This window comes from Narcine bancroftii, chromosome 2 (genome assembly GCF_036971445.1).
Source record: "Narcine bancroftii isolate sNarBan1 chromosome 2, sNarBan1.hap1, whole genome shotgun sequence".
Taxonomy (NCBI): Eukaryota; Metazoa; Chordata; class Chondrichthyes; order Torpediniformes; family Narcinidae; genus Narcine; species Narcine bancroftii.
Window position 1 is genome coordinate 82,916,621 of NC_091470.1, and position 26,240 is coordinate 82,942,860.

At 38.6% G+C, this 26,240-nt stretch overlaps 1 protein-coding gene and 1 long non-coding RNA gene across 9 annotated transcripts in view; one reads left to right on the forward strand and one right to left on the reverse strand.

Annotated features, from left to right (window-relative positions):
• Window positions 1-25,428, forward strand: part of LOC138753837 (uncharacterized) — a 32,621-nt gene extending 7,193 nt beyond the window's left edge. The window contains exons 2-3 of the long non-coding RNA XR_011351455.1: window positions 12,659-12,821; window positions 23,793-25,428. This is a non-coding gene — a long non-coding RNA (uncharacterized lncRNA). The remainder of the gene's footprint in view (window positions 1-12,658; window positions 12,822-23,792) is intronic.
• Window positions 1-26,240, reverse strand: part of wdr21 (WD repeat domain 21) — a 73,205-nt gene that overhangs the window by 19,422 nt on the left and 27,543 nt on the right. For 5 of the 8 annotated variants that reach the window (XR_011351454.1, XM_069917285.1, XM_069917289.1 and 2 more), the window contains 6 exons: window positions 23,157-23,311; window positions 21,368-21,450; window positions 20,307-20,403; window positions 18,349-18,495; window positions 15,699-15,748; window positions 13,313-13,392 (listed from right to left, as the gene is read on the reverse strand). Coding sequence is in view for 7 of the 8 variants with exons in the window: in XM_069917285.1 (XP_069773386.1) it covers window positions 13,313-13,392; window positions 15,699-15,748; window positions 18,349-18,495; window positions 20,307-20,403; window positions 21,368-21,450; window positions 23,157-23,311 (612 nt within the window). In the remaining variant the exon portion in view is untranslated. The remainder of the gene's footprint in view (window positions 1-13,312; window positions 13,393-15,698; window positions 15,749-18,348; window positions 18,496-20,306; window positions 20,404-21,367; window positions 21,451-23,156; window positions 23,312-26,240) is intronic. The other 3 variants (XM_069917286.1, XM_069917291.1, XM_069917290.1) reach the window with 1 other exon arrangement.

A 26,240-nucleotide genomic window follows, 5' to 3' on the forward strand; every position in this document is an offset into this window, starting at 1 on the left:
CTTTTTTGTGCATCCTCCAAGTCAATTCCAAATTCTTTATTTTTTATGTTACTTAGGAGAAAGATCTCTGGATTCTTTGGTATATTGTTTTCTGTTATTTTATTTAATATCTGATTGAGATCATCCCAAAATTTTTCTACTCTCTCACATGTCCAGATTGCATGAATTGTTGTTCCCCTTTCTTTTTTACATCGAAAACATCTATCAGATACTGTTGGGTCCCATTTATTTAACTTTTGCGGTGTAATGTATAGTCTGTGTAACCAATTATATTGTATCATACGCAGCCTCGTATTTATTGTATTTCTCATCGTTCCAGAGCATAACTTCTCCCATGTTTCCTTTTTTATCTTTATATTTAAATCTTGTTCCCATTTTTGTTTAGTTTTACCATTTGTTTCCTCATTTTCCTTTTCTTGCAGTTTAATATACATATTTTTTATAAATCTTTTGATTAACATTGTATCTGTAATCACATATTCAAGGTTACTTCCCTCTGGTAAACTCAAGTTGCTTCCTAATTTATCTTTCAAGTAGGATCTCAGTTGGTAATATGCCAGCGCTGTATCTCCCGTTATATTGTACTTATCTCTCATTTGTTCAAAGGATAAGAATCTACTTCCTGAAAAACAATTTTCTATTCTTTTAATCCCTTTTTTTTCCCATTTTCTAAAGGCAAGGTTGTCTATTGTAAAAGGGAGTAGCTTATTTTGCGTCAATATTAGTTTTGGTATTTGGTAATTTATTTTATTTCTTTCTACATGAATCTTCTTCCATATATTGAGGAGATGGTGTAATACTGGAGAAGTTCTATGTTGTACCAATTTTTCGTCCCATTTATATAATATGTGTTCAGGTATCTTTTCCCCTATTTTATCTAATTCTAGTTTCGTCCAGTCTGGTTTTTCCCTTGTTTGATAAAAATCTGATAGGTACCTTAATTGTGCGGCTCTATAATAATTTTTGAAGTTTGGCAATTGTAAGCCTCCTTGTTTATACCATTCTGTTAATTTGTCTAGTGCTATCCTCGGTTTCCCCCCTCTCCATAAAAATCTCCTTATTATTTTCTTTAACTCTTTGAAGAATTTTTCTGTCAGTTGTATTGGCAATGCCTGAAATAAGTATAGTATCCTTGGAAAAATGTTCATTTTAATACAGTTTATCCTTCCTATCAGTGTTAGTGGTAGCTCTTTCCAATGCTCTAAATCGTCCTGTAATTTTTTCATTAGTGGATTGTAATTGAGTTTATATAATTGGCCTAGATTTTTGTTTATTTGCACACCTAGGTATCTTATTGCCTGCGTTTGCCATCTGAATGGGGATTCCTCCTTAAATTTTGAGAAATCCGCGTTATTCATAGGCATTGCTTCACTTTTATTTACGTTTATCTTGTATCCCGACACTTCTCCATATTCCTTCAATTTCTTATATAGTTCTTTTATTGATAGTTCTGGTTCTGTTAAGTACACTATCACATCATCCGCAAACAGACTGATTTTATATTCCCTGTCTTTTATTTTTATTCCTTTTATATTATTATCTCTTCTTATCGATTCTGCTAGTGGTTCTATAGCTAGCGCAAACAATAATGGTGATAGTGGGCATCCCTGCCGCGTTGACCTGCTTAAGTTAAATTGCTTTGATACATGTCCATTTACTGTCATTTTCGCTAACGGTCCCTTATATAATGCTTTAATCCAATTAATATACTTCTCCGGTAAACTGAATTTTTGCAATACTTTGAACAAGTAATTCCATTCTACTCTGTCGAAGGCCTTCTCTGCGTCTAAAGCAACTGCTAAGGCCAGTGCTTTATTTCCTTCTACTGCATGAATTAAGTTAATAAATTTACAAATATTGTCTGTTGTGCGTCTTTTTTTGATAAATCCAGTTTGGTCTAAATTTACCATTTTCGGTACCTGTTCTGCTAATCTGTTCGCTAATAGTTTAGCTATTATCTTATAATCTGTGTTTAGCAAAGATATTGGTCTATATGACGCTGGTGAGAGTGGATCTTTCCCTTGTTTTAGTATCACTGTAATTATTGCTGTTTTACATGAATCTGGTAAGTTTTGTGTCTCATCAATCTGGTTGATTACATCCAGGAGGGGCGGTATTATTAGGTCTTTAAATGTTTTGTAGAATTCTATTGGGAGTCCATCCTCTCCTGGTGTCTTATTATTTGGTAAATTTTTTATTATCTCTTGTATTTCTACTGTTCCAAATGGTTCTGTTAATTTATTTTGTTCCTCTATTTGTAGTTTTGGTAGTTCAATTTTAGTCAAAAATTCATCTATTTTCCCTTCTTTCCCTTCGTTTTCGGTTCGGTATAATTGTTCATAGAATTCTCTGAAGTTTTCCTTAATTTCTTTTGGATTATATGTAATTTGTTTGTCTTTTTTCCTTGTTGCCAATACCATTTTCTTAGTTTGCTCTGTCTTAAGCTGCCATGCTAGGATTTTGTGTGTTTTTTCCCCTAGTTCATAATATTTCTGTTTTGTCTTCATTATATTCTTCTCCACCTTATATGTTTGTAATGTTTCATATTTTATTTTTTTATCCGCCAATTCTCTTCTTTTGGTTGTATCTTCCTTTATTGCTAATTTTTTTTCTATGTTTATTATTTCCCTTTCCAACTGCTCTGTTTCCTGATTATAGTCCTTCTTCATCTTGGTTGCATAACTTATTATTTGCCCTCTAATGAATGCTTTCATTGCGTCCCATAGTATAAACTTATCTTCCACTGATTCCGTATTTACTTCAAAGTACATTTTTAATTGTTTTTCAATAAATTCTCTAAAATCCTGTCTTTTAAGTAGCATGGGGTTTAATCTCCATCTATACATTCTTGGAGGGATGTCTTCTAGCTCTATTGCCAATAACAGGGGTGAGTGGTCCGATAATAGTCTAGCTTTATATTCCGTTTTCCTAACTCTCCCTTGTATGTGGGCTGATAACAGGAATAAGTCTATCCTTGAGTATGTTTTATGTCTAGTCGAGTAGTATGAGTATTCCTTTTCTTTTGGGTTTTGTTTCCTCCATATGTCCACAAGTTTCATTTCTTGCATTGATTTAATTATAAATTTGGTTACTTTGTTCTTCCTGTTAATTTTTTTCCCCGTTTTATCCATATTTGGATCCAAATTCAGATTGAAATCCCCTCCTATTAGTATGTTCCCTTGCGTATTAGCTACCTTCAAAAAGATATCTTGCATAAACTTTTGATCTTCTTCGTTAGGTGAATATATATTAAGTAGATTCCAAAGCTCTGAATATATCTGACATTTTATCATAACATATCTCCCTGCTGGATCTATTATTTCCTCTTCTATTTTAAATGGCACATTTTTGCTAATTAATATAGCCACTCCTCTTGTTTTTGAATTATACGATGCTGCTGTTACATGTCCTACCCAATCTCTCTTTAATTTCTTGTGCTCCAATTCAGTTAAATGTGTTTCTTGGACAAATGCTATATCTATTTTTTCCTTTTTCAGTAAATTTAGTAGTTTCTTCCTTTTAATTTGGTTATGTATTCCATTAATATTTAGAGTCATATAGTTCAGCGTAGCCATTTTATATTTTGTTTATCTTCTCTTTCCGTTTTTCCATCATTACCTTTCCTCCTTTTCCATTTCTGTTTTCTTATTTTCAACTCTTTACCAGACAACATTCCTACAACATCCAACATTTTCCTTATTCTCCTATTTCTATCTTCTTTATCCCCAATCTCCCCTTCCCCTCCTGAGTTGCCCTTTATCCCTTGTCGGACAACCACATCTCCCCTCTCCATTTGGATTTGCGAATCCACTCGCAAGCGTCAACTGATTTTGCAGTGACCGCTCTTTTCCCCCCACCCAGCCCCCCCCAGAAAAGATTTCGTTTTTTATATGTCACAAAGGTCACTCTTTTAGTTCCCTCCTTATTCTCTCTATTCCATTACCTTCCCTTATTAATTCTTGTCTATACTTTCTATGTTTTCCTCTAATTACAGATACTTTCACATATGCCCATTGTCTCTATTCACTCTTATACCTTTTTACCCGCATACATATCAATCGTGGTCATTTTTACCCTCCTTACCCGTCTTCATCCCTCAGTCTATTTTTGTCTTTACCCACATACATATCAATCGTGATAATTTTTGCTCTCATTACCCGTCTTCATCCCTCAGTCTATTTTTGTAATTGTTCTGCAAATTTTCGTGCTTCTTCTGGATCCGAGAATAGTCTGTTTTGTTGTCCTGGAATAAATATTTTCAATACCGCAGGATGCTTCAGTGTAAATTTATATCCTTTCTTCCATAAAATCGCTTTTGCTGCATTGAACTCTTTTCTCTTCTTTAGGAGTTCAAAGCTTATATCTGGATAAATGAAGATTTTTTGCCCTTTATACTCCAGTGGTTTGTTGCCCTCTCTTACTTTTTCCATTGTCTTCTCCAGTACCTTTTCTCTTGTAGTATATCTTAGGAATTTTACTACAATAGATCTTGGTTTTTGTTGTGGTAGTGGTTTAGGGGCCAATGCTCTATGTGCCCTTTCTATTTCCATTTCTTGCTGTAGTTCTGGACATCCTAGGGCCTTAGGGATCCATTCTTTTATAAACTCCCTCATATTCTTGCCTTCTACATCTTCCTTAAGGCCCACTATCTTTATGTTATTTCTTCTGTTATAATTTTCCATTATATCTATTTTTTGGGCTAGTAATTCTTGTGTCTCTTTAGTTTTTTTATTAGATTCCTCCAATTTCTTTTTTAAGTCTTCTACCTCCATTTCTGCTGCTATTGCCCGTTCTTCCATCTTGTCCATTTTTTTCCCCATTTCTGTTAAGGTCATATCCATTTTATTTATTTTCTTTTCTGTGTTGTTTATTCTTCTTCTTAAATCATTGAATTCCTGTGTTTGCCATTCTTTAAATGACTCCATGTATCCTCTAACAAGAGCAAGTACCTCCTTTACCTTGCCTATCTTTTCTTCTTCTATTTCCCTGTACTCTTCCTCTTCCTCTTCTTCTTCCTCTAGGTTGACCATCTGTTGTTTCTTTGTTGCCCTTTCCTCCTCTTCTTTCTTGTTTCCATTGTCTTCTGTGGTGTCTTCTTGCTGCAGGTGTTCTGCAGCTGTCGTTGCCGGCTGTGGAGATCGACTCCCCAGCTGGTCCCCCCTCCCGTCGGTGTGTTTTTTTGTATGCGCATCGCGCATGCGCGAGGAGTCGCGCATGCGCGGTTGCGCACTTTTACTCGGCTCTGTGAGCCATTGTTGTAGTTCTCTTTCTACCGACCTGAGGTAGTGGGGTCTTCTCTCCACAGCGGGCCTCTTCGGACAGGTAAGGCCTTCACCTTTTTCCTCCGTTGTCTTCTCTTCCTCTCTTCTTTCCGTTGATTTTGATTTTTCTCCTTTTGTCTCCATCTTCTTTCCACCTTTATACTCACTTTTCTTTAACTTGTATTTCTGTGCCTTTGTATTTTCTCTTGTTTTTCCCGACTTTTCTGGAGAGGGCTGGAGTTCACCGTCCGGCCACTACTCCATCACGTGACTCCTCAAAGCAATTTAACTTAAGCAGGTCAACGCGGCAGGGATGCCCACTATCACCATTATTGTTTGCGCTAGCTATAGAACCACTAGCAGAATCGATAAGAAGAGATAATAATATAAAAGGAATAAAAATAAAAGACAGGGAATATAAAATCAGTCTGTTTGCGGATGATGTGATAGTGTACTTAACAGAACCAGAACTATCAATAAAAGAACTATATAAGAAATTGAAGGAATATGGAGAAGTGTCGGGAAACAAGATAAACGTAAATAAAAGTGAAGCAATGCCTATGAATAACGCGGATTTCTCAAAATTTAAGGAGGAATCCCCATTCAGATGGCAAACGCAGGCAATAAGATACCTAGGTGTGCAAATAAACAAAAATCTAGGCCAATTATATAAACTCAATTACAATCCACTAATGAAAAAATTACAGGACGATTTAGAGCATTGGAAAGAGCTACCACTAACACTGATAGGAAGGATAAACTGTATTAAAATGAACATTTTTCCAAGGATACTATACTTATTTCAGGCATTGCCAATACAACTGACAGAAAAATTCTTCAAAGAGTTAAAGAAAATAATAAGGAGATTTTTATGGAGAGGGGGGAAACCGAGGATAGCACTAGATAAATTAACAGAATGGTATAAACAAGGAGGCTTACAATTGCCAAACTTCAAAAATTATTATAGAGCCGCACAATTAAGGTACCTATCAGATTTTTATCAAACAAGGGAAAAACCAGACTGGACGAGACTAGAATTAGATAAAATAGGGGAAAAGATACCTGAACACATATTATATAAATGGGACGAAAAATTGGTACAACATAGAACTTCTCCAGTATTACACCATCTCCTCAATATATGGAAGAAGATTCATGTAGAAAGAAATAAAATAAATTACCAAATACCAAAACTAATATTGACGCAAAATAAGCTACTCCCTTTTACAATAGACAACCTTGCCTTTAGAAAATGGGAAAAAAAAGGGATTAAAAGAATAGAAAATTGTTTTTCAGGAAGTAGATTCTTATCCTTTGAACAAATGAGAGATAAGTACAATATAACTGGAGATACAGCGCTGGCATATTACCAACTGAGATCCTACTTGAAAGATAAATTAGGAAACAACTTGAGTTTACCAGAGGGAAGTAACCTTGAATATGTGATTACAGATACAATGTTAATCAAAAGATTTATAAAAAATATGTATATTAAACTGCAAGAAAAGGAGAATGAGGAAACAAATGGTAAAACTAAACAAAAATGGGAACAAGATTTAAATATAAAGATAAAAAAGGAAACATGGGAGAAATTATGTTCTGGAACGATGAGAAATACAATAAATACGAGGCTGCGTATGATACAATATAATTGGTTACATAGATTATACATTACACCGCAAAAGTTAAATAAATGGGACCCAACAGTATCTGATAGATGTTTTCGATGTAAAAAAGAAAGGGGAACAACAATTCATGCAATCTGGACATGTGAGAGAGTAGAAAAATTTTGGGATGATCTCAATCAGATATTAAATAAAATAACTGAAAACAATATACCAAAGAATCCAGAGATCTTTCTCCTAAGTAACATAAAAAATAAAGAATTTGGAATTGACTTGGAAGATGCACAAAAAAGATTTGTCAAGATAGCCCTAGCCGTAGCAAAAAAATGTATTATGTCAACCTGGAAATTGGAAGATAATTTGAAAATACAACAATAGTATATAGAAATGAATAAATGTATTCCATTAGAAAAAATAACATATAGTTTAAGAAATAATATTGAAATATTCGAACAAGTATGGGAGCCTTACATTAAATACAATAGCGAAAACCTACCGGGAACAAACATTACCTAAGTTGATGGAAGGAGAAGAAAAGAAAAGAATGGACTCAGTAGAATTTCTGGTGTATTTCTGTTGAATGACAACATTGTCTAACTGAATTAATGCAACCTAGATTGTATACCTAAAATGGATGAGAGGGGGTGGGGTGGGGGGGTGGCTTGGGAGGAGGGAGGGGGGAGGGAGAAAAAGTCACTGTAAATGTGTGGAAAAGAAAAAGTGTATATCATGGCTATTGTGATTTATGGTGTGAAAAAAAAAAAAAAGACCCACAATGTCTGTTTTACGAGGCTAATGGCTTCCACTAAAGAAATAAAGTTGAACTTGGAGTGAACTAAATACAGGAGGAGGGTGTGTCCCTAATTCCAGCAATTTTGTACAGATGGCCAAATTCAGTGAAGAGAAATTTAAAATTAATTTACATGGGATATACTATTTGATCTGTTGAAAGGGCTCATACCAAATACAGACAGGTGGTTAAAGGTGAAGGCTGCTGGAAGGTAGATGGTCTGATCAGTTGGATAGAGAAGTACCCAAAAGAATTTAATCAGGAGAAGTGCAAGGTCATGCTTTTGAGGAAATATAACAAGGGAAGGAAGGGTGGTATTGAAGATCCTGTCTGAGCGGTGACATGGAACCGTTCCAATTTGCCTATCGTGGCGACAGGTCTAAAGCAGAAGCTATTCACTGGCTCTACACAAAGGCTTGGAACATCTGGACAGCGAATATGCATACATCAGATGCTTTTTATCAACTACAGTTTGGTATTTAACACCATCCCCTCAAAACTGATCAGCAAGCTCCAAGACCTGGAACTCAATACCCCACTGTGTAATTGGACCCTTGATTTCCTCACCTCCAGACCACAATCAGTGAGGATTGGTAAGAACATCTCCATCAGTATCAGGTCGTTCTTAGCCCCCTGCTCTATTCACTTTACATCTATGACTGTGTGGCTCAGTACGATAACACCGTCTATAAATTCAGTGATGATACCATGGTAGTGGGTTGTATAAAAATGGACAATGAGTCAGCATAGAGGAGGGAGATTGACAATTTGGCTAAATGGTGCACCAACAACAACCTCGCACTCAATGTCACCAAAACCAAGGAGCTGATTGTTGACTTCAGGAAGGGAAAACCAGATGTATACAATCCAGTGATCATTGGGGGATCAGAAGTGGAGAGGGTGAGCACATTTAAGATCTTGGGAGTCACTATCTTAGAGGATCTATCCTGGACCCAACACACAAATGGCATCATGAAGAAAACATGTCAGCGCCTCTATTTCCTCAGGAGTTTGAGGAGGTTTGGTATGACACCAGAAACCATGGAAAATGTCTACAGATGCGTAATGGAAAGTGTGGATATGTGGTTGCATCACAGTCTGGTATGGGGACACCAAAAGTCCTGAGGGTAAAGCCGTCCAAAAGACACAACCCAAGACATCATAGGCAAAACCCTCCCCACCATCGAGAACATCTACAGGAAACACTCCCATTGGAGAGCAGGAGCAATTATTGAAGACCCACATTATCCAGCACACACTGTTTTCACTGCTACCATCAGGGAAGAGGTACAGGTGCCACAAGACACAGGAACAGCTGCTCCCCCTCCACCATCAGACTCCTCAACAACAAACTCAATCAGAGACTCATTTAAGGACTCTTACTTTTGCGCTTTATTGATTGATTTTTCCCTCTCTGTATCGCATGGTCAGTTGCTCACATTATTTGTTTACATGTGTACATTGTGCAGTTTTTTTTGCACTATCAAAAAGTGGTAATTCAGCCTTGCCTGTTGGAAAAAGAATTTCAGGGTTGTATGTGATATCATGTATGTACTCCAACAATAAATCTGAAATCTGAAGGTACAATATTGAGAGTTTTAAAGGAACTGAGAGACCTTGCAGAGTCTGTCCATAGATCTTGAGAAAGACAGGTGAAAGATGGTGAAAAATACATAAGGGTGCTTTTCTTTATCAGTTGAACCACAGAATACAAACACATGGAGATTAGACTCGAGCTAAATGCGCACTTGGGAGATCACCGTTTTATTATTATGTGAAATATTTGTCGACACAATACAGTGAGAGTGAGATTGCACTGGGGAGTGGGTGGGAGAGAGAGAGAGAGGGAGTGGGAGAAAGAGAGAGAGAATGCTGAGCTCTGAGAACTGGAAAGTGTTAACTGAGGAGAGAATGAATAAGATGGTACTGTTTTCTTTGAAAGTGATGGGAGTTTTTTTTTTCATTATGATCGTAAAGGGCAGCATTTATTGCCCATCCCCAAAGTCCACAAGAGAGTGGCAGTGAAGTGCATTCCCGAATCACTGCAGCCCTTATGGTGAAGGTTTTCACTCAGTGGTGTTGGCCAGGGACTTCCAGGATTCTGACCCAGTGATGAGATGGCATGCTGTAACAGTGCTAACCACTACACCAACCGTGCCAATATTTAGAAAGAAATCGTTCCATCACACCGACACAGCATGGATTCAGGAAGGGCAGGTCTTGTTTGACAAATTTCCTGATGTTCTTTGAGGATATAACAAGTGCAGTGAGTGGAGAAGAACACATGAATATGAGACACTGCATGGTTGGATTTTCAGAAGGCCGTCAATAAGGTGCTGCAAACATAGAGTTGGGGGTAATGTATTTGAATGGATGGAGGATTGGTTAACCAATACAAGGCAGAGAGAATGGGATAAAGAGATGTTTGTCTGGCTGGCAATCAGTGGTGGGTAGACAGTCCTGGCCCACAACTGTTCATAATATAGATTAATAATTTGGAAGAGGGAACTGACCGTAGTGCATCTAAGTTTGCAGGTGACACTAAATTAAGTGGAAAAGCAGATTGTGGAGAGTCTGCAGAGAGATATAGATAGGTTAACTGAGTGGGCAAGAAATCTGGAGGACAATGTTGGTAAATGTGAGGGTATCCACTTTTTATTTAAATGGTGAAAGATTGCAGCATGCTGTTATGTAGGGGGACTTGGGAGTGCTTGTACAGCAATCACTTCACAAAAGGTTCGTTTGAAGGATCAAAAGGTATTCAAGAGGTAAATGTAACGTTGGCCTTCATTGCTGGAGGGATTGAATTTAAGGGAGGTTCTGCTGCAATTGTACAGGATACTGGTGAGGTGCATCAGAGAACTGCTTGTCTGATGACTATGAGTTTATTATCGTACACATTGTAAAATGTACATAAGCACCAACATTCTTACTTGCTGGAGTGCTGAACAGGTAAAGAAAAACTATACCATGTAGTCAACTAATTGAATTAAATTGAAGAGACATTAAGTACATTAGATATAAATATTCACAGTAATCCTGCACAATATAGAGACTTGCAATAGTACCGACAGTCCTTTTTTTGGTTCAGAATAGTCTACAATTAGTGTACCAAAGAAACTGTTCTTGAACACTGATGTGCTAGTTTTTTGCGTTCTGTACCTTCTGACTGAAGATGGCAGTGACAAAACGATGTGGCCAGGGTGATGTGATCCTTTATGATGTTGGCTGCCTTCTTGAGGAAGCACCTGTCCATCCTGGGAAGGACCCTGCTATGTTTGTTATCTTCTGTGTTTTTGGGCCATTGCACCAAACAAGTCTGTGTTGCAACCAGCCAGTTTACTTTCCACAGTGCGCCTGTAGGAGTTTGATGGAGTATCCGACAGCATGCCGAATCTCCTCAGACTCCTTGGAAAGTACATGCAATGGTGTGTCCTCTTTATTGTTGCCTTACTATTCTGGCTCCAGAGAGAACGTCTGAAATAGGGACTCGCAAGATTTTTAAGGTTCTGGTCTCCTTACCAAAAAAGGATAGATTGGCTTTGGAGGGGGTGCAGAGGAAGTTCACCAGGTTGATTTGGGAGATGAGAGAGTTAGCCCATGAGGAGATATTGAGGTGTCTGGAAGTATGCTCACTGAAATTCAGAACAATAAGAGGGAATCTTATAGCGACATAGACAATTTAGATAAGAATATAATGTTGACGCCACATTCAGCCTTCGTTTCTTTGCTCTTTTCTTTTTCTTTTCTGACTTTTTTGTGGTTTGTATCACATCTATCATTTCTTTTTCTTGGGGGAAGAGTTCAGGAGGTGGGAACAGGGGAGGGAGAGATGTCATATATGAAGAAATCACTATAAAAATGACATGGTCGGTAACAACCAATGTTGTACTCTCCTGTTTAAGAAGGAAAATCAAAAATAAAATATTTTTTTAAAATATAGAAGATAGAAATGGGGATGTCATTTCCACCAGCAGATGATACAACAATGCTTCAACAGAGCTTCAAGATCTGAGGGAGTAGATTTGGGACAGAGATGAGGAGGAACTGCTTTTTCCATGACAGTGGTGAACCCTGTGGAATTCTGCCCAAGAAATCAGTAAAGACCTTAAATACATGTATTTAAGACACAATTAAATAGGTTTGTGCATAGTCAGGAATGAAAGGTTATGGGGAAAAGGCAGATAGGCGGAGCCCTGATCTTATTAAATGGAATAACATTGCTGGCACAAGATTGTGGGCTGAAGAGCCTGTACTATGGTGTAATGTTCTATATTCTATGAATGGCGGACCAGATGGCCTCCTCCTGCTCCTACATTTTACGTAAATCAGTAGACGTCAGCCACACTCATATTGATAGGCAGGACAGCCTTGAGGCATCCCTGGTCCTACTTCCTTGTGTTCTCCAGTGTGCACCATTTCCCATGGTTGGGCCTACCTGAACCATCCGTTTCTATCTTCCTGCAGTCTTTTAAGTTCCTCCCTCGTGTGAATAACCTTTTCGCCATACCAAATAGCCTAATCATACACACATAGGGCTTGATATATTCTTCAAATGCAAGAGATTCAGTGCTAAAGCTTTCATTGCAATCAACAGTCTGGTCATTAAAACCATCACTTTCCCGATTTTAGATCCTTCAAACTACATTCCTTTGGATCCCATGCACTTTATTTATCTGATGAGCCTGCCAACTATGGCCAACTTCATCAAATATGATGATGTAACCTGCTGAGTTTCTCCAGCACATTTGTGTTGCTCTCGACCCCTGCATCTGCAGACGTTTTTGTTTAACTCCTAATAGCATCAGACACTCTTTGCTTCCTCCTCATATCATTTAGACAAGTTAGTCAAACAATCTTTTGTTCAATCCATGCTATCATTGAATTAAATGAAGATTTAAAGCATTCCTCAATTGTTTTTTCTTTATGATCCACCACTGATGCTAAGCTAATTGGTTTATCTTTTCATTTTGAAATAACAGCATGTTTGCAATCTTATGGTCTGCTAAGATAGGGGCAGCAGAGCCCTGAAAAATTTTCTTGATGGGGAACACAGTGAAGGAGCTGACCAGGAGGGTTCTGAATTCATCAAGTCTTCAAATACCAAAAGTGCGGACATGAATAAGGACACTGCACCGTGACCCGGTATCTGCAGATTTCCTTGCTTACTTCTATTTTACTTCAGTAGGAGATGAGGTCAGGAGGGGGAGGGTCAAATTGTGTCAAAAGGTAGAAAAAGGTGGGGCTAAGTGACAGCCCTCAAAACTCAACTCAGTCAAATGTCCTCACAATGATTCAGAGGGTCAGATAGGTGCTGGGGGCAGGGATCGAGCAGGTGGGGAAGGAATGAAGGCTGTGATGAGATTACACAGTGCATATTTCATCTTCTCAATACCTATTTGGCGGAAACTTATTTTCACTAGATATTGGACAGTTTACAGACAGGTTTTGATGTTCAAGTTGAAAGCAATACCATTCTAAAAAGTGTTAAAAGCATTCACCTAACTTCACCAGATATCATGCGAACAATAAACAAGGTTCAAAACAAGAGGGAAGATGAAGAGAGAGAAAGATTTGGGAGGAATTACACATTGATAACTGTTTCCGGCATGTAAATGTATGATGATGATCCCTACCCATGCTTGAATTACTGAATATTGAAGTTGGAAGCAGGCTGATACTTCCTGGGGTATCTGCATGACCTGTAAGGCAAAGCCTGATGCAGCGTTTAGGAAAATTTCTGGAACAGTATTACAATACATACAATAGAGGGCAAATGTTTGGATGCACTGCTCCCAGACTTAAAACTATTCTCTGTGACACCTTTGTAGTGGGATACTTTTATTATAGACTTTATTATGGGAAAGCGTTACAACCAACTTGCAACACCAGTGTTTCTGCCCTCAAAAACACTCTGCTGGAGGAACTCAGCGGATCAAACAGCATCAGTGGGAGAAGAAGAATGGTCAATCTTTCAGGCAGGATCCCTTCATTAGGTTCAAGAGCCAAGAGGAAAAACTCTGGTTAGACCACTCTCTGGGAATTGCATTCAATTCTGGTTGCCTCATTACAGGAAGGAAGTAGAAGCTTTAGAGAGGATGCAGAGATTTACCAGGATGTTGTCTGGAATGGAGAACATTTCTAAGGACATACGGTTGACAGAGCTAAGGCTTTTGTCTTTGGACTGACAAAGGATGAAAGGCAACTTAATAGAGGTATAGTAAAATCCCCGTTATCCAGCATTCAAGCAAATGGGGAAAAAAAGTGCTGAAAATAAATAGGTTAAAAAAACCAAAGGTTTAAAATTGCACCCCCCCCCCCCCCCCCACCAAGCAAACTGTTTGCCAATCCATCCAACAAGCAATCTCAAGCAACCAGCAAATTCACTTATCTGACATCTACCAATCCCCATAGGTGCCAGATACCAGGGGTGTTACTGAATATAGATTTATGAGGGCCTAGATAGGGTTGACAACCAGCACCTTTATCCTGGAGCAACAATAGCAAATATTAGAGGACACTGGTTTAAGATGAGTGGAGGAAAGTTTTGGATATCAAAGGTAATTTTTCACACAGAGAGGTAAGTGCCTGATGCAGGGGGTGGTGGTGGAGGCTGGTACAAAAGGGACATTTAAAAGATTTTTAGATAGGCACATGGATGTAAGAAAAATAGAGAGTTATGGGTGTGAGGTAGGGAAGAATTAGGTTGTGAGGAGAAGGCTTATATAGGTCGGCACAACATCGTGGGCTGAAGGGCCCTTACTGTGCTGTGATGTTATATGTTTTATTTATCTGGCACTCCCTCCACCACCCTAAACATTCATTTCCTCCTTTGCTGGTGTGCACCAATGTAATGCAAATACTCAAATTGACTACTCCAACAGCACTTCCCAATAAGGACAGGGGGAACAAGTAAATTGGAACATCACCCCTTTACCTTCCAATCCCTCCCGTCTCTCTCCCCACCCCTTTCCTCTACGTTGCACATCTCCCTGATCCGGGAATGTATTGCTGGTCTGACAAAAGATCTGGGAAAAGGAATGTGATGGGGGAAAATGTGAGATGGTCATTTTTGGAGGGAAAAAAGCTTAGTATTCTTCCTAATGAGAGCAAGAGTCATTGTATCTAATGCATCACAGTATCTAATGCATGATTCACACAAGGCACTTCTGCAAGCAATTAGGGGAGCTAAAAAAAATCCTTTTGTTTATTGCAAGAGGAATTGAATATAACTGGAGAGAGGCTATGCTTCAGTTATATTAGGCATCAGTGAGACAATATTTGAAGGACAGTGTAGAAAATTGACCTTATTTAAGGCATTGGTAGGAGTTTAGAAGAAGTTTACTTGACTATGAGAATGGTTGGTTTATCTTATGAGGAACACTTTGGTTTGCATTCATTAGAGTAAGAACAAGAGGGAACTTTACAAGATTTTGACAGTTCTTGACTGGATGGATGTGAAGAGGATGTTTAAAAATAAGGGGCTGTCTACTTAGGAGACCAATGAAGTAAAATTCTCTCCAAAAGTTACTAATCTCTTCCACCAAAGGCAGTGAAAGCAAAGTCTGAATATTTTAAGGTAGAGTCTGGATAGAAACCTGAAAAGGAATGGGGTGCAGGATTGCCACAGGAAATTGGAGGTGATGTGACAATTGGATCAGCTGTGTAATGTCAGAGAGGAGTGAAAGGATCAAGTATGGTTTCTCCTGCTTGGTATGATTGGTCCTTATTATTACTGGGTCTAAATGCTGGAACTCTTCACTGTAGGTGCACCTTCACCAGAAGTAGTGCAGTGGTTCAAGAAAGCAGCTCAATGACACCTTCTCTCAGACAAGAAATGCTGGCTTTTAACGGGGATGCTCAGATCCTAAATAAATAAAAAAATCTTGTTCTTCTCTCTCACTGATGTGCATCCAGTGAAACCTTTAAAAACATGACAGAACTGAGATGGCATGTCACATCATTTGATGTCACAATCATGTCAGACTGCATAATCACACTGAACAAGTTTTAAAAGGATACAAGATATGAGAATCGTGTCCAGTTAGAGACGCCCAACAAACTGAGGTCCCCTGAAAATTAAAAATTAAGAGACTTTCCATTGTTTAGCATTGTAACCCTTCTGTCACCATGCAGGAAATAGCTGAAATATCCAACATGCACTTGAGCATAATTTTTTTTAAAAGTATTCAGTCATAAATAATTTGAAAATAACTTTGTCATTCATGCTGTTAATCAGAATTTGATAACAATAATATCTTAAAGCTTTCCACACACAGACTACCTCCAACATTTTCTCTGACTGCTGCCATGGTCAGAGTCCAGTTCCTGGCATAATGAGTTTCAAAGTCAGTTAAAACTCAAGGCTTTCAATAAGCTCTTGAAGATGGGAGGCTAACTATATGAGAACTGAGAATATTCACATTTAGAACACTCAGGGGCTTAGATAAGGATTTCTATAGCAGGCAGGCAGAGGCAGCCAGATTCAAATGATGGTGTAGAAGAAATAGAGAGTCAGCCATTCTCAATATGGTCCCTATGCCACCCTGCTCGTAACCCTCCCCCAAAACTGGGGGCCACAGCACAATGAAGCCTTGTTCTCTTTTCACCTCACATAACATGCATATTTAATTTTTTTTAAATATGTAGATGGTAGGAGAGAGGTGTGGAAGAAACCAAAACAACTGCTTCACGGGGAATGGGGGTGGGGGGTGGGGAATAAACTTTGAGCAGGGTCCTAAGGAGGCCCTAGGCAAAAAAAAAGTTGAGAATGGCTGGTCCAGGTGTTTGATCCTGACCTCCAGGGCTAGCTGTGTGGAACTTGCTCATTCTGTCTGTGAACACAAGGCTTTCCTCTGGGTGCTCAGGCTACCTCCACATCCCAAACAACGTTGTTAATCACCCCTATTGTTCACAAGCCAGGGAAGAGGTGAGAGTAGAGAGAGAGATGGAATAGTTATAGGGAAATAGGAACTGATGGGAATGCTCTGAGAGCTGGCATTGACTCAAAGGATAAAATAGCTTCCTTCCATGTCATAAAATATATGATACAGCATGAAGTATGGTTTCACATAATAACATTAAAACCCATGAGATTAAAAGTACAGTGGCTGCAGGAATACAACAATGACTAGAGACAAAGCAGAAAGAAAACACAGAACCTTTTGTTGTATCTAAGTGATTTTGTCCTGAGTATAAGAGATTTCAAAATCTCTTTTTCAAAATTTGCAATTGACACAAAACTTAGAATATGACAAACAAGTAGGATGAAAAGAGACTTCACGAGGACAGATGGTTGAAAATGGCAGGTGAAGGATTGTGGGTGTAAAGTGGTCCTTTCTCAAAGGAAACAACATTTCCAGTGGCTTCACATGCAGACTTTGGGGTTGGGGAGTGTACATGTCCAGGCCATAAAGCACACAGAACAAGTGGAGGAGAGTGTTAGAAAGGAAAATTAGATCTTTGGCATTATAATTACAGGTAGGACAAATGGAGGAAACTTTTTATGCCAAATGTTACAAATTATTGGTCAAAAAGGAGTTGGAATATTACATCTAATTCCAAACATCAAATGTTATGAATGACAATTGCCTTAAGAGGTGCAAAGGGAATTTATTGGAGCATTATAAAGCTTGAGGAACTTCAGGCATTAGAAAAGCCTGAGAAATTGCACCCTTAGTACCAGAGGGTAACAAAAGGATATGGAGGTGGTTTAAAAATCATGAGGCTTTTTGACAGGTAAGTGGATGTGCAAGGACGTGACGGAAGGGATTTCATGTGAAAAATTATGATGTCACTCGTTTTAGTGAAAAAATAGAAACGGGGAGAATTTTCTTAATAGTGAGAGGCTGCAAGGGGTTGGTGTTCAGAGGGAGGAGGAAATGGACATAACCCAGGAATTTTTTTTTTGCATACACTTCTCAGCTGCTACCAAGTTTACATAAATTCTGTCCTCATTCTTGATTTATCTAGGATGGAGTAATGAAAGCACCTTAAAAATGGGACAGGAAATGTCCTGAAATGCAGAAACATCCAAAGCAAACACCGCTCTGCAGAAAATGAGATGGGTTCAGGAAAGGGGAGAATGAATGGACAAGTAATACACTCATGAAGGAATTTTGGAGAAATATCATTGTGGACAGAACAGTTGGAACGTGGAACAACTCATGTAACCAGCAAAGGTGCCTCAGTGGAACCTAGGCAAGCACAGAGGGGAGAAAGAAAGAGAAGGACAGGCTGACATTGTTGGGGAACGAAGGAGTGGGAAGAGGCTCATGTCCAATCTAAACAAGATGTGTTGAATGTGCCATTTCCGCCTGCAATTTTGATATAAAGTTTATTGCTCAGTGTGGTGACACTGTGGATAAGAGTTTGGTTTGAATAGATAGGAGAGGTTCACGTTAAGAACTGTGAGAATATATTTTTATCCGAAGGCTTCAGAGACCCAGATAAATCTGCAGGTCAACATTTTAGCCAAAAAATTAGTCAAGGGTGAAAGGCAATTTCATCCTACCAATTTCATCCTCCTTTTCCCCCACCCCACCCCACCCCTGCTCATTATATACAGGGAAAGAAATAAAGAGATTTCTTCATATTTATTAACCAAGGTTCTAAAGTTACAAAATTGCTTTTTAATTACTTGTTTTAACTTGAATAAAAAGTAGCAACAAACCTTGCGAAATGTGGAGTACAGATTGTCACACATGGACACAGATATTAGGCTGGATCCTTTCCCACATCCTTCCAGATTCACAATTCCATATTTGTAGCCAGTCTTATCATTTTTTACAACAAATATCCGCTCACAATTGGTATCTGCCTATGAAGCACAGGATACAATCATTAACCTTTTGAATAATTTGGATACATTCCCCAGCAACTAAATAGTTGCAGCAATTCCAACATTATCCAGTCAATGAAATTGTGCAATAACGACTTAAAATCAGCAATTGACGATACGAAAGCAGATAATGGTGGAATTATTCCTCCCATCAGACCGCATCTATCAAAAGATAAATTGATCAGGTTTCAATAATCTTTCATCAGAACCAAATCTGAAACATTAACTCTCGTTTTCCTCTCTTTACAGATACCAGCTCACCTGCTGAGTATTTCTAGCATTTTCTATTTCAAACATTCTATATCTGCAATATTTTTCAATTTGAGGACAGAAGCATTCTATCAACTTTACTACTACCTTGGATGAGCAACAATTTGTATTGTGTGAGTCCATTTTGGACTCCTTTTGAGGTTTTAGAAGTCACTAAACTAATTCTTAGTTTCCCAATGCTGAAAAGGAAACATAATTTGACAACACAGTACTGTAGATGAAATGGAAGGGAACAGATCGTTCCCACTGATAACAGTGGACAACGAAAAATTTGCTTATTTAGTGGATTATGGGCTGCTGATCAAGAAAATCACCTTAAAACCTTCCTATCATGTGCCTTTTTAAAAAATATATCCCATTTTTGTGATTTCTTGTTAAATTTATGTCTACTTGAAGAAATCAAAACCATGAAATGCAGCGTCTCATTGAAAATTCATTTTCTATATTCATATTTGGACGTCTTCCCTGCTGATCTTGGTGCAGTCAGTGACAAACATGGTGAAAGGATTCACTAGGAGATTGCGACCGTGGAAAAGCAATATCAGGGTAATTGGAATCCATTGTTGCTGGCCATCTATTGTTGGACACTGACACGAGAGGCATCAGATGTCGAGTACAAACATAGACTGTAACATTCAATGCTGCAGGTCACCTTCTCAAGAACAATTTGGGATGGGTAATAAATGCTGGCCTTGCAATCACTTCCATAGTCAATAAATGGAAGACTTAAAAATGACTGATTTCAAACTGATAAATATTTATTTGGTTTTCCTTTTAAAAAAAACCCCAAAAAGAACATTAATTCCAAACTTCAGTTAACTAAAAGCACACTTTTAGTTGAATTCTGCTGAAGTTGTTTTCAGGAACTGCATTATTTTATCCGGAAATCTAAAATATAAAATCTGGAAAGCTCCAAAATCCGGCAAGTGGGGAGAGACGGCAGCACGAGTCGGGCGGGCGAGGGAGAAAGATCGGCAGTGCAAGTCGGGTTGGTGAGAGACCGGCAGCGTGAGTCGGGCGGGCGAGAGATTGGCAGCGCGAGTCGGGCGGGCGAGAGATCGGCAGCGCGAGTCGGGCGGGTAGGCGGGTGGGGGGGGGGGTGTGGGGGAGACCGGCAATGCAACTGGAAGGTGGTGGGGGTGGATACGGCAGTACAATTCAGGTGGGCTTAAATCTGGCTTTCCAAAATCTGGAAAAATCTGAAATTCGGAATACACTGGCCCCCAAGGGTTCCGGATAAAGGATTGTGTACCTGTAGTATCTTTGGTTCTCTTGAACTGAATGCCAAAGTGTGAAGTGATGTGGCTCAGAGAAAATCTATCAACAGGTAAACCATTGCTTATTATTAATAAGCTGATCCAATCCTCAACTTTACTAATGTCAACTAAAACAACTGAGCAGAATTTTGTTAGCCGCACTTAAAACCAGACATTGTCTTAACATGGTACAAATAATCAGTACAATTAATGCACACTCATGAACTTGCAAGCAAAAATTAAAATTTCATATCTTAAACTTACTAGAATCATCCCAAACTGACTTGTGCTGGAAGAATCTGAATGTTGAATCTTCAGCTTATTCCTTCTCATCCTACTGATCTTGAGTTCATGAACAAGGCTATATATGATGTTTGTGGTACATATGCAGGAGATGGGGGAGACAAGAAGATTGTACATGGATTATTGTCAAACACCAATCATATGAAATTCTTTTTGAGTGAACCTCTTCCTATCAAGGATCCCCCTCAAAAGAACAGCATCATTTTACAGACTATAAAAAGGGCTTTGCCAGAACCTTGAAATAAAGTGAATTGGGTGCAGAGAACAACTGAAAGGAAGTAGAAATAGCAAAGGAACACGGAGGGGAAATATTCAAAAAGAACAAAGGAGAACACAAAGTCTCTACTATAACAATAAAGGACAAAAAATGGTCATAGGAGATGGAGACATTTATGCCCAAAAAAGACAAAGTAGTCAATGTTAGAATCTGCTTTGTTACATTTCCCAATCAAATCACTCTTAACTTTCCTTTAAAGTTTCCCATTTAATAGTTCCTAACACCTTTAGACATGGTTAGCCAAGAATGATGTGAATATAACTATTTTTCTGATGTCATCCTGGACTCAGCTGCCTATATCCTAAGTTACTGCCCTATTCACCTTTGACTGACTGTGGACCCTAGTGCAGCAGTCTCTCAATGTTAAGTTTCTTCATTCTGGCCTCAAACATTTGTGGCATAGATTCCATTAAAGTCAAATACTACGATGTAAAACTGTGGAAATCCACCCCCTCCCCCCACCGCCCCCCAACAAACCCCAGTGCCTATTTATTTTTAAAGTGTTTTGTAAAATCCAAAGCTCTGGAAAGTTTTTCCTTGCCTCTCTTTACAACTGTGTGTGGCACAGTGCCACCTTTAGTTTGAAACCATTTCTATGAAACACCACTTATGAGTTCAAATAGTTACTCATTGTGCAATGACCAATAGGAGACACAAGGTGAAAATGATGGGCACAACAGAGAGAGAGGATAGAAGGGAGGTTGAGAGGAAAGGGGGAATTGTATTCAAATGATGACCCACTTACCAAAAATATGACCGACTGTTCATTAGCCCGCAATGTCTTTTCCGCAGAAGGGAAATAAAATCCACTCCTGTTCGAGCAACCCTCTGTTTTAAAGAAGTTAACACTCTGGTGATCACTGGCTGTCACACTCAAGAATTTTTTCAGCACATTTAGACGGTCAGTCAGTAACTATGAGGCTCCAAGCCTAATTCACAGTAACTGGGGAGCACAGGGCCTACTACTAGAGTACATGATTAATACAACAAGGAAACAGACTCTTCGGCCCAAATCATCCATGAGGACCAAGATGCCTTTCCAAGGCAGTCCTATTTCCTTGCATTTGGTCCATATTCTTTGAAACATTTTCCTATCCATGTACCTGTCCAAATATATTTTAAACAGTCAATTGTTCCTGCCTACACTTCTGTCTAATCTGGATGATAATGTGGTATATTGAATCAGCAAGTTTGCAGATGACAGTAAGATTGGAGGCGTTGTGAACAGCAAATAAGGTTTTCAAAGCTTGCAGTGCGATCTGGACCAGCTGGAAAAATGGCAGATGGTGTGAGGTGTTGCATTTTGGAAGGACAAACGAAGAAAGGTTATACACAGGGAATGGTAGGGCACTGAGAAATGAGGTAGTACAGAGGGACCTGGGAATACAGATACATAATTCCCTGAAAGTGGCATCACAGGTGGATTGGGTTGTAAAGAGAGCTTTTGGCACATTTGCCTTCTTAATTCAAAATATTGAGTACAGGAGTTGGGATGTCATGTTAAAGTTGTATAAGACTTTGGTGAGGCCAAATTTGGAGTATTGTGTGCAGGTTTGGTCACCTAAGTGCAGGAAGGATAGAAAGAGTGCAGAGAAGATTTACTAGGATGTTGGCTGGACTTCAGAAACTGAGTTACAGGAAAAGGTTAAACAGAACTTAATCTCATGGAGCATAGAAGAATGAGGGGAGATTTTATAGAGGTATGAGGGGGATAGATATATATAGATAGGCTTTTTCCACTGAGACTAGGTGAATACAAACCAGAGGACATGGATTAAGAATAAAAAGGGAAATATGAGGGCGAACTTCTTCACACAGAGTGGTGGGGGTATGGAATGAGCTTCCAGCTGAAGTGGTGAAAAGGTACATTGATGGGAGAACTATGGACTGGGTGCAGGTCAGTGGGACCAGGCAAAAAAATTGGTTCAGCACAGAATAGAAGGGATGAAAAGGCCTGTTTATGTGCTGTAATGTTCTATGGTATCCCACTCCACACACCGAAATCTCTCTCTGATAAACTTGCCCTTAAAATCCCCTTTAAATCTTTCCTCTCTCACTTTAATCCTATGCTCTCTAGTTTTAGACTGGCCCACCCTTGTGAAAAGACTGTGACCATCTACCCTAACTATGCCTTTTATCATTTTATTTAAATAAATTTAGACATACAGCACGGTAACAAGCCACTTCGGTCCACGAGTCTGTGCCACCCAATTTACATTCAATTAACCTACGTCCCCGGTACGTTTTGAAGAGTGGGAAGAAACCAGAGGCCCTGGGGAATACCCACACAGACACAGGGAGAAAATACAAACTTCAACAGTGCAAGATTTGAACCCTGGTTCCGATTGCTGGCACTGTAAAGGTGGTGTGTTAACCGCTATGCCACCTGTGCCACCTCTGAAATTACCTCTGTCATTTTGTAATCCTCAAACCATGTCATAATAACTAAGTTAAAAGCAAAAATTAGGCATCATAATTCGATAGCATTAAAGAGTCCATTTGTAAAACTTCAATTCCAAGTGGATGAGGATTACCGTATTGATTGCATCCTCCTCCAACATCTTAATTCGCTTTTCTTCCATTTCCTTTTGATGAATTGCCTCCCAAGTAAGAGGGTTACAATTGTTATGTCCGGGTAATAGCCTAAAGTATCTGTCTTTTTCTTGATCATAATAAAATCCAGGAAGCTCTAGAAAAGTAAAAGGAGAATGTTTCCTCATTACATGAATGCATGGATATCGCTCACTGAAACCAGCAGAGCTGGTGCAGGAGTTACAACCACGGGCAACCAAACAATTGAGGTTTGACAAGTTCAAGCTTGAGTGCTGACCTCCAGACATATTGATTGTTGATGATAGATGCCCTGTGTTGTATACCTAACTCAATTCCAGCATCAATTCTGCTAGCACTCGCCTGAGTCAGCATGCCTGAAAGTAGGAATTCACGTGGCTTGTTCTGGGCAATGTAAGTTATATCAATTTTATTTGGAACATGTTCATCCTTTGTTCTGAATGAAAGGATTCATGGTAGATGATAGAATATAAACAACTGATCAAAAGTTGTAAATCAGGAATGTCTGTTCATTTTAATAATTACAATATTGATTATCCAAGAATCGAGAAGAAACAACTGTTTTACTGCTAATAGTTCCTTTTGTCCTTTGTTCACAGGAATAGGGCATTGCTGGAATAATCCCTGAACAGAGTCAAGCACGTGCTGTGTGACTTATATTTGGTTAAGGATGACTGGACAACAGCACAGAACTCTGGCTTATAGATCATGGCACACATGAGGTGTGCTGTTCCCAAACTCCATCATGTTGCATCACAGCTAATCCCTTCTTAGTACGGCCACAATCTAATATCTATGTTCCAAAAAGACAGTGATTTTATAGGAGCCAAACCCCACAAATTTAATCTTCAGTTCCTCCAACCTGCAGTATGAAAGTCCAAGTCATGGCCTCTAAATGACCTCATCTGAGGTAAATAGCAGGTGATTGGATATTTGTGGGAAATTTGATTGGCAAGTTAATTTAAATGTATAGGGCCAGGTAATCAGTTAATCTTCATAAATATGTTCTGAGTGAACAGCTGCATGTTTGGGGAGAGAGAAAAAAATATTTATTAATATCCATATCTGCTTGAGGCCAATATGCTTGAAATGGGAAACAGATGGGAAGATCACAGGACTGAGGTCTTTAAAAGCTCTTGTGTTAATGATCAGAAACCGGCAAGGACACAAGTGCATGGCAGAGATAGCGCTGAAGTGGGATTCCTCTCAAAAATCCATTTATGTTTTCATCCTGTGAGCAATGAGGAGGAATGAGGAGAATTAATTGGTTTCTATAAAGGCCATTCTTCAAAAATAATCCATAAAGGTATTTTAAAAGATTCCTCCATCAATTAAAAAAAGACTTAGTATTCTCTTATGGATTAATTTCTGCTGGAGATATTCATTTATAAGTGCTCTATAGTGAGTAGCAAATAAAACAGAAGGGGCAAGATAGTGAACAGATTTGGAGACAACGAAAGACAAAAAAAAGGAAAGCAGGATATGTGGAAATACTGAGCATGTCAGGCAGCATCCAGATTTTAATCAAATTTCTGGCTCATGAGCCCATGCCGCCCAAATACACTAATCAACTTACAAACCCAGTACGGTTTTGAAGGGTGGGAGGAAACCCACAGGGAGAACATACAAACTCCTTACAGAAAGCAGTACATCTGAACCCGAGTAGCTGGCGCTGTAAGAGTTGCACTAACCACTACACTAACCATACTGCTTCATCTCTGGAGACAAAAAAAAAAATTAACCCTTTTGGTTGTAACCCAACTTATCCCACAAGTTTGGAGAACCACAGGTCTTTATGACAGCAAGGACAGGAGTATAAAAGTTAAACATAATGACAAAGTTGTGTTTAGAACACAACTAGAATCTCCAACAGTGTTTCAATGGTTCTCTCTTATTATGTCCTGTTTAAGTTCAGAAAAAAATTAGATATCATGTATTTGATTCATCGGTGAAATTTGAAGATACATGGCAACATTTTATATCTCATTTTCATTTGATGTAAATGTTTTTAATATGATTATATGTTCTCATTCTTCCAAATGAGATTTCATCATACCTTTATTTTTTGATTCACTGTACGACTCAAAAGCTACAAAATATATGTAACCCCCTCCCCCAGGATAGGCTGCTCAAATGTTTATTTTTGGTTAGTTTTTTTAAAAGGGGTAGGTTAGGTGGGTTTTTTTTTTACATAATATTTTTGAAGTCTTTTCTGTCTTCATCCAGTGCAATGGAGGGGGGACTGAGTTTATATTGTTTGAAATTTTATCTTGATATACATATGTGATATTGTATTTTCAGTTTTGTCCCCTTTTCTTCAATGTACTGTATTTATTATAAAAACTATTAAAATAAAGATTGAAAAAAAAAGAAAGACACTCCTAGAGTATTCTAAGCAACTATGGACACTAGACTTTCCAGGGAAACATCAGACTTGGAGGGAGTGTAGTTCATATTTACTCAATGGATACCAGTGGTTGAAATGTTAAATTATAAACGGAGATAACAGAAACTGGATTATATTCCAGGCAGTTTAGAAGACAATTTTCTTTCAGTTTAAAGTGCAATAGACAAGAGAGAGCAAAAATAATACTGCTAGTTTTGGAGAAAGGAGTGGGGGAATAATTTAAAAATAGACCAAACAGAAGTTAGGAAAAAAATTCTTCACACCAACATTGGGAAATGTTTTGAACCTCCATCCCCGACAGCAGCTTCTGTTCGAACAATTGTTAAGTTTAACCTAATACTTTTGGTAAGTCAAGTTATTAATGGGTATATAAAAATGACGAACACATGCAGTACAGCTACAAGCTTGAAGAGAAACACAAAAGCTGGAGATACTAGAACTTTGAGCAATGAGCTACTGGAGGAACTCAGCAGGTCAGGCAGCATTTGTAGGTAGAAATGGTCAGGATGTATTTCGAAAGGTATGAATAAAGGGTAATATTTCATATATGAAAGAGGGAAGTACGCCAGGGGGAGGGGGCAAGAAGAGATAATGTATTGGTCATAAGGTGGGAAAAGTAGAGAGACTGGGGGAGAGAAAG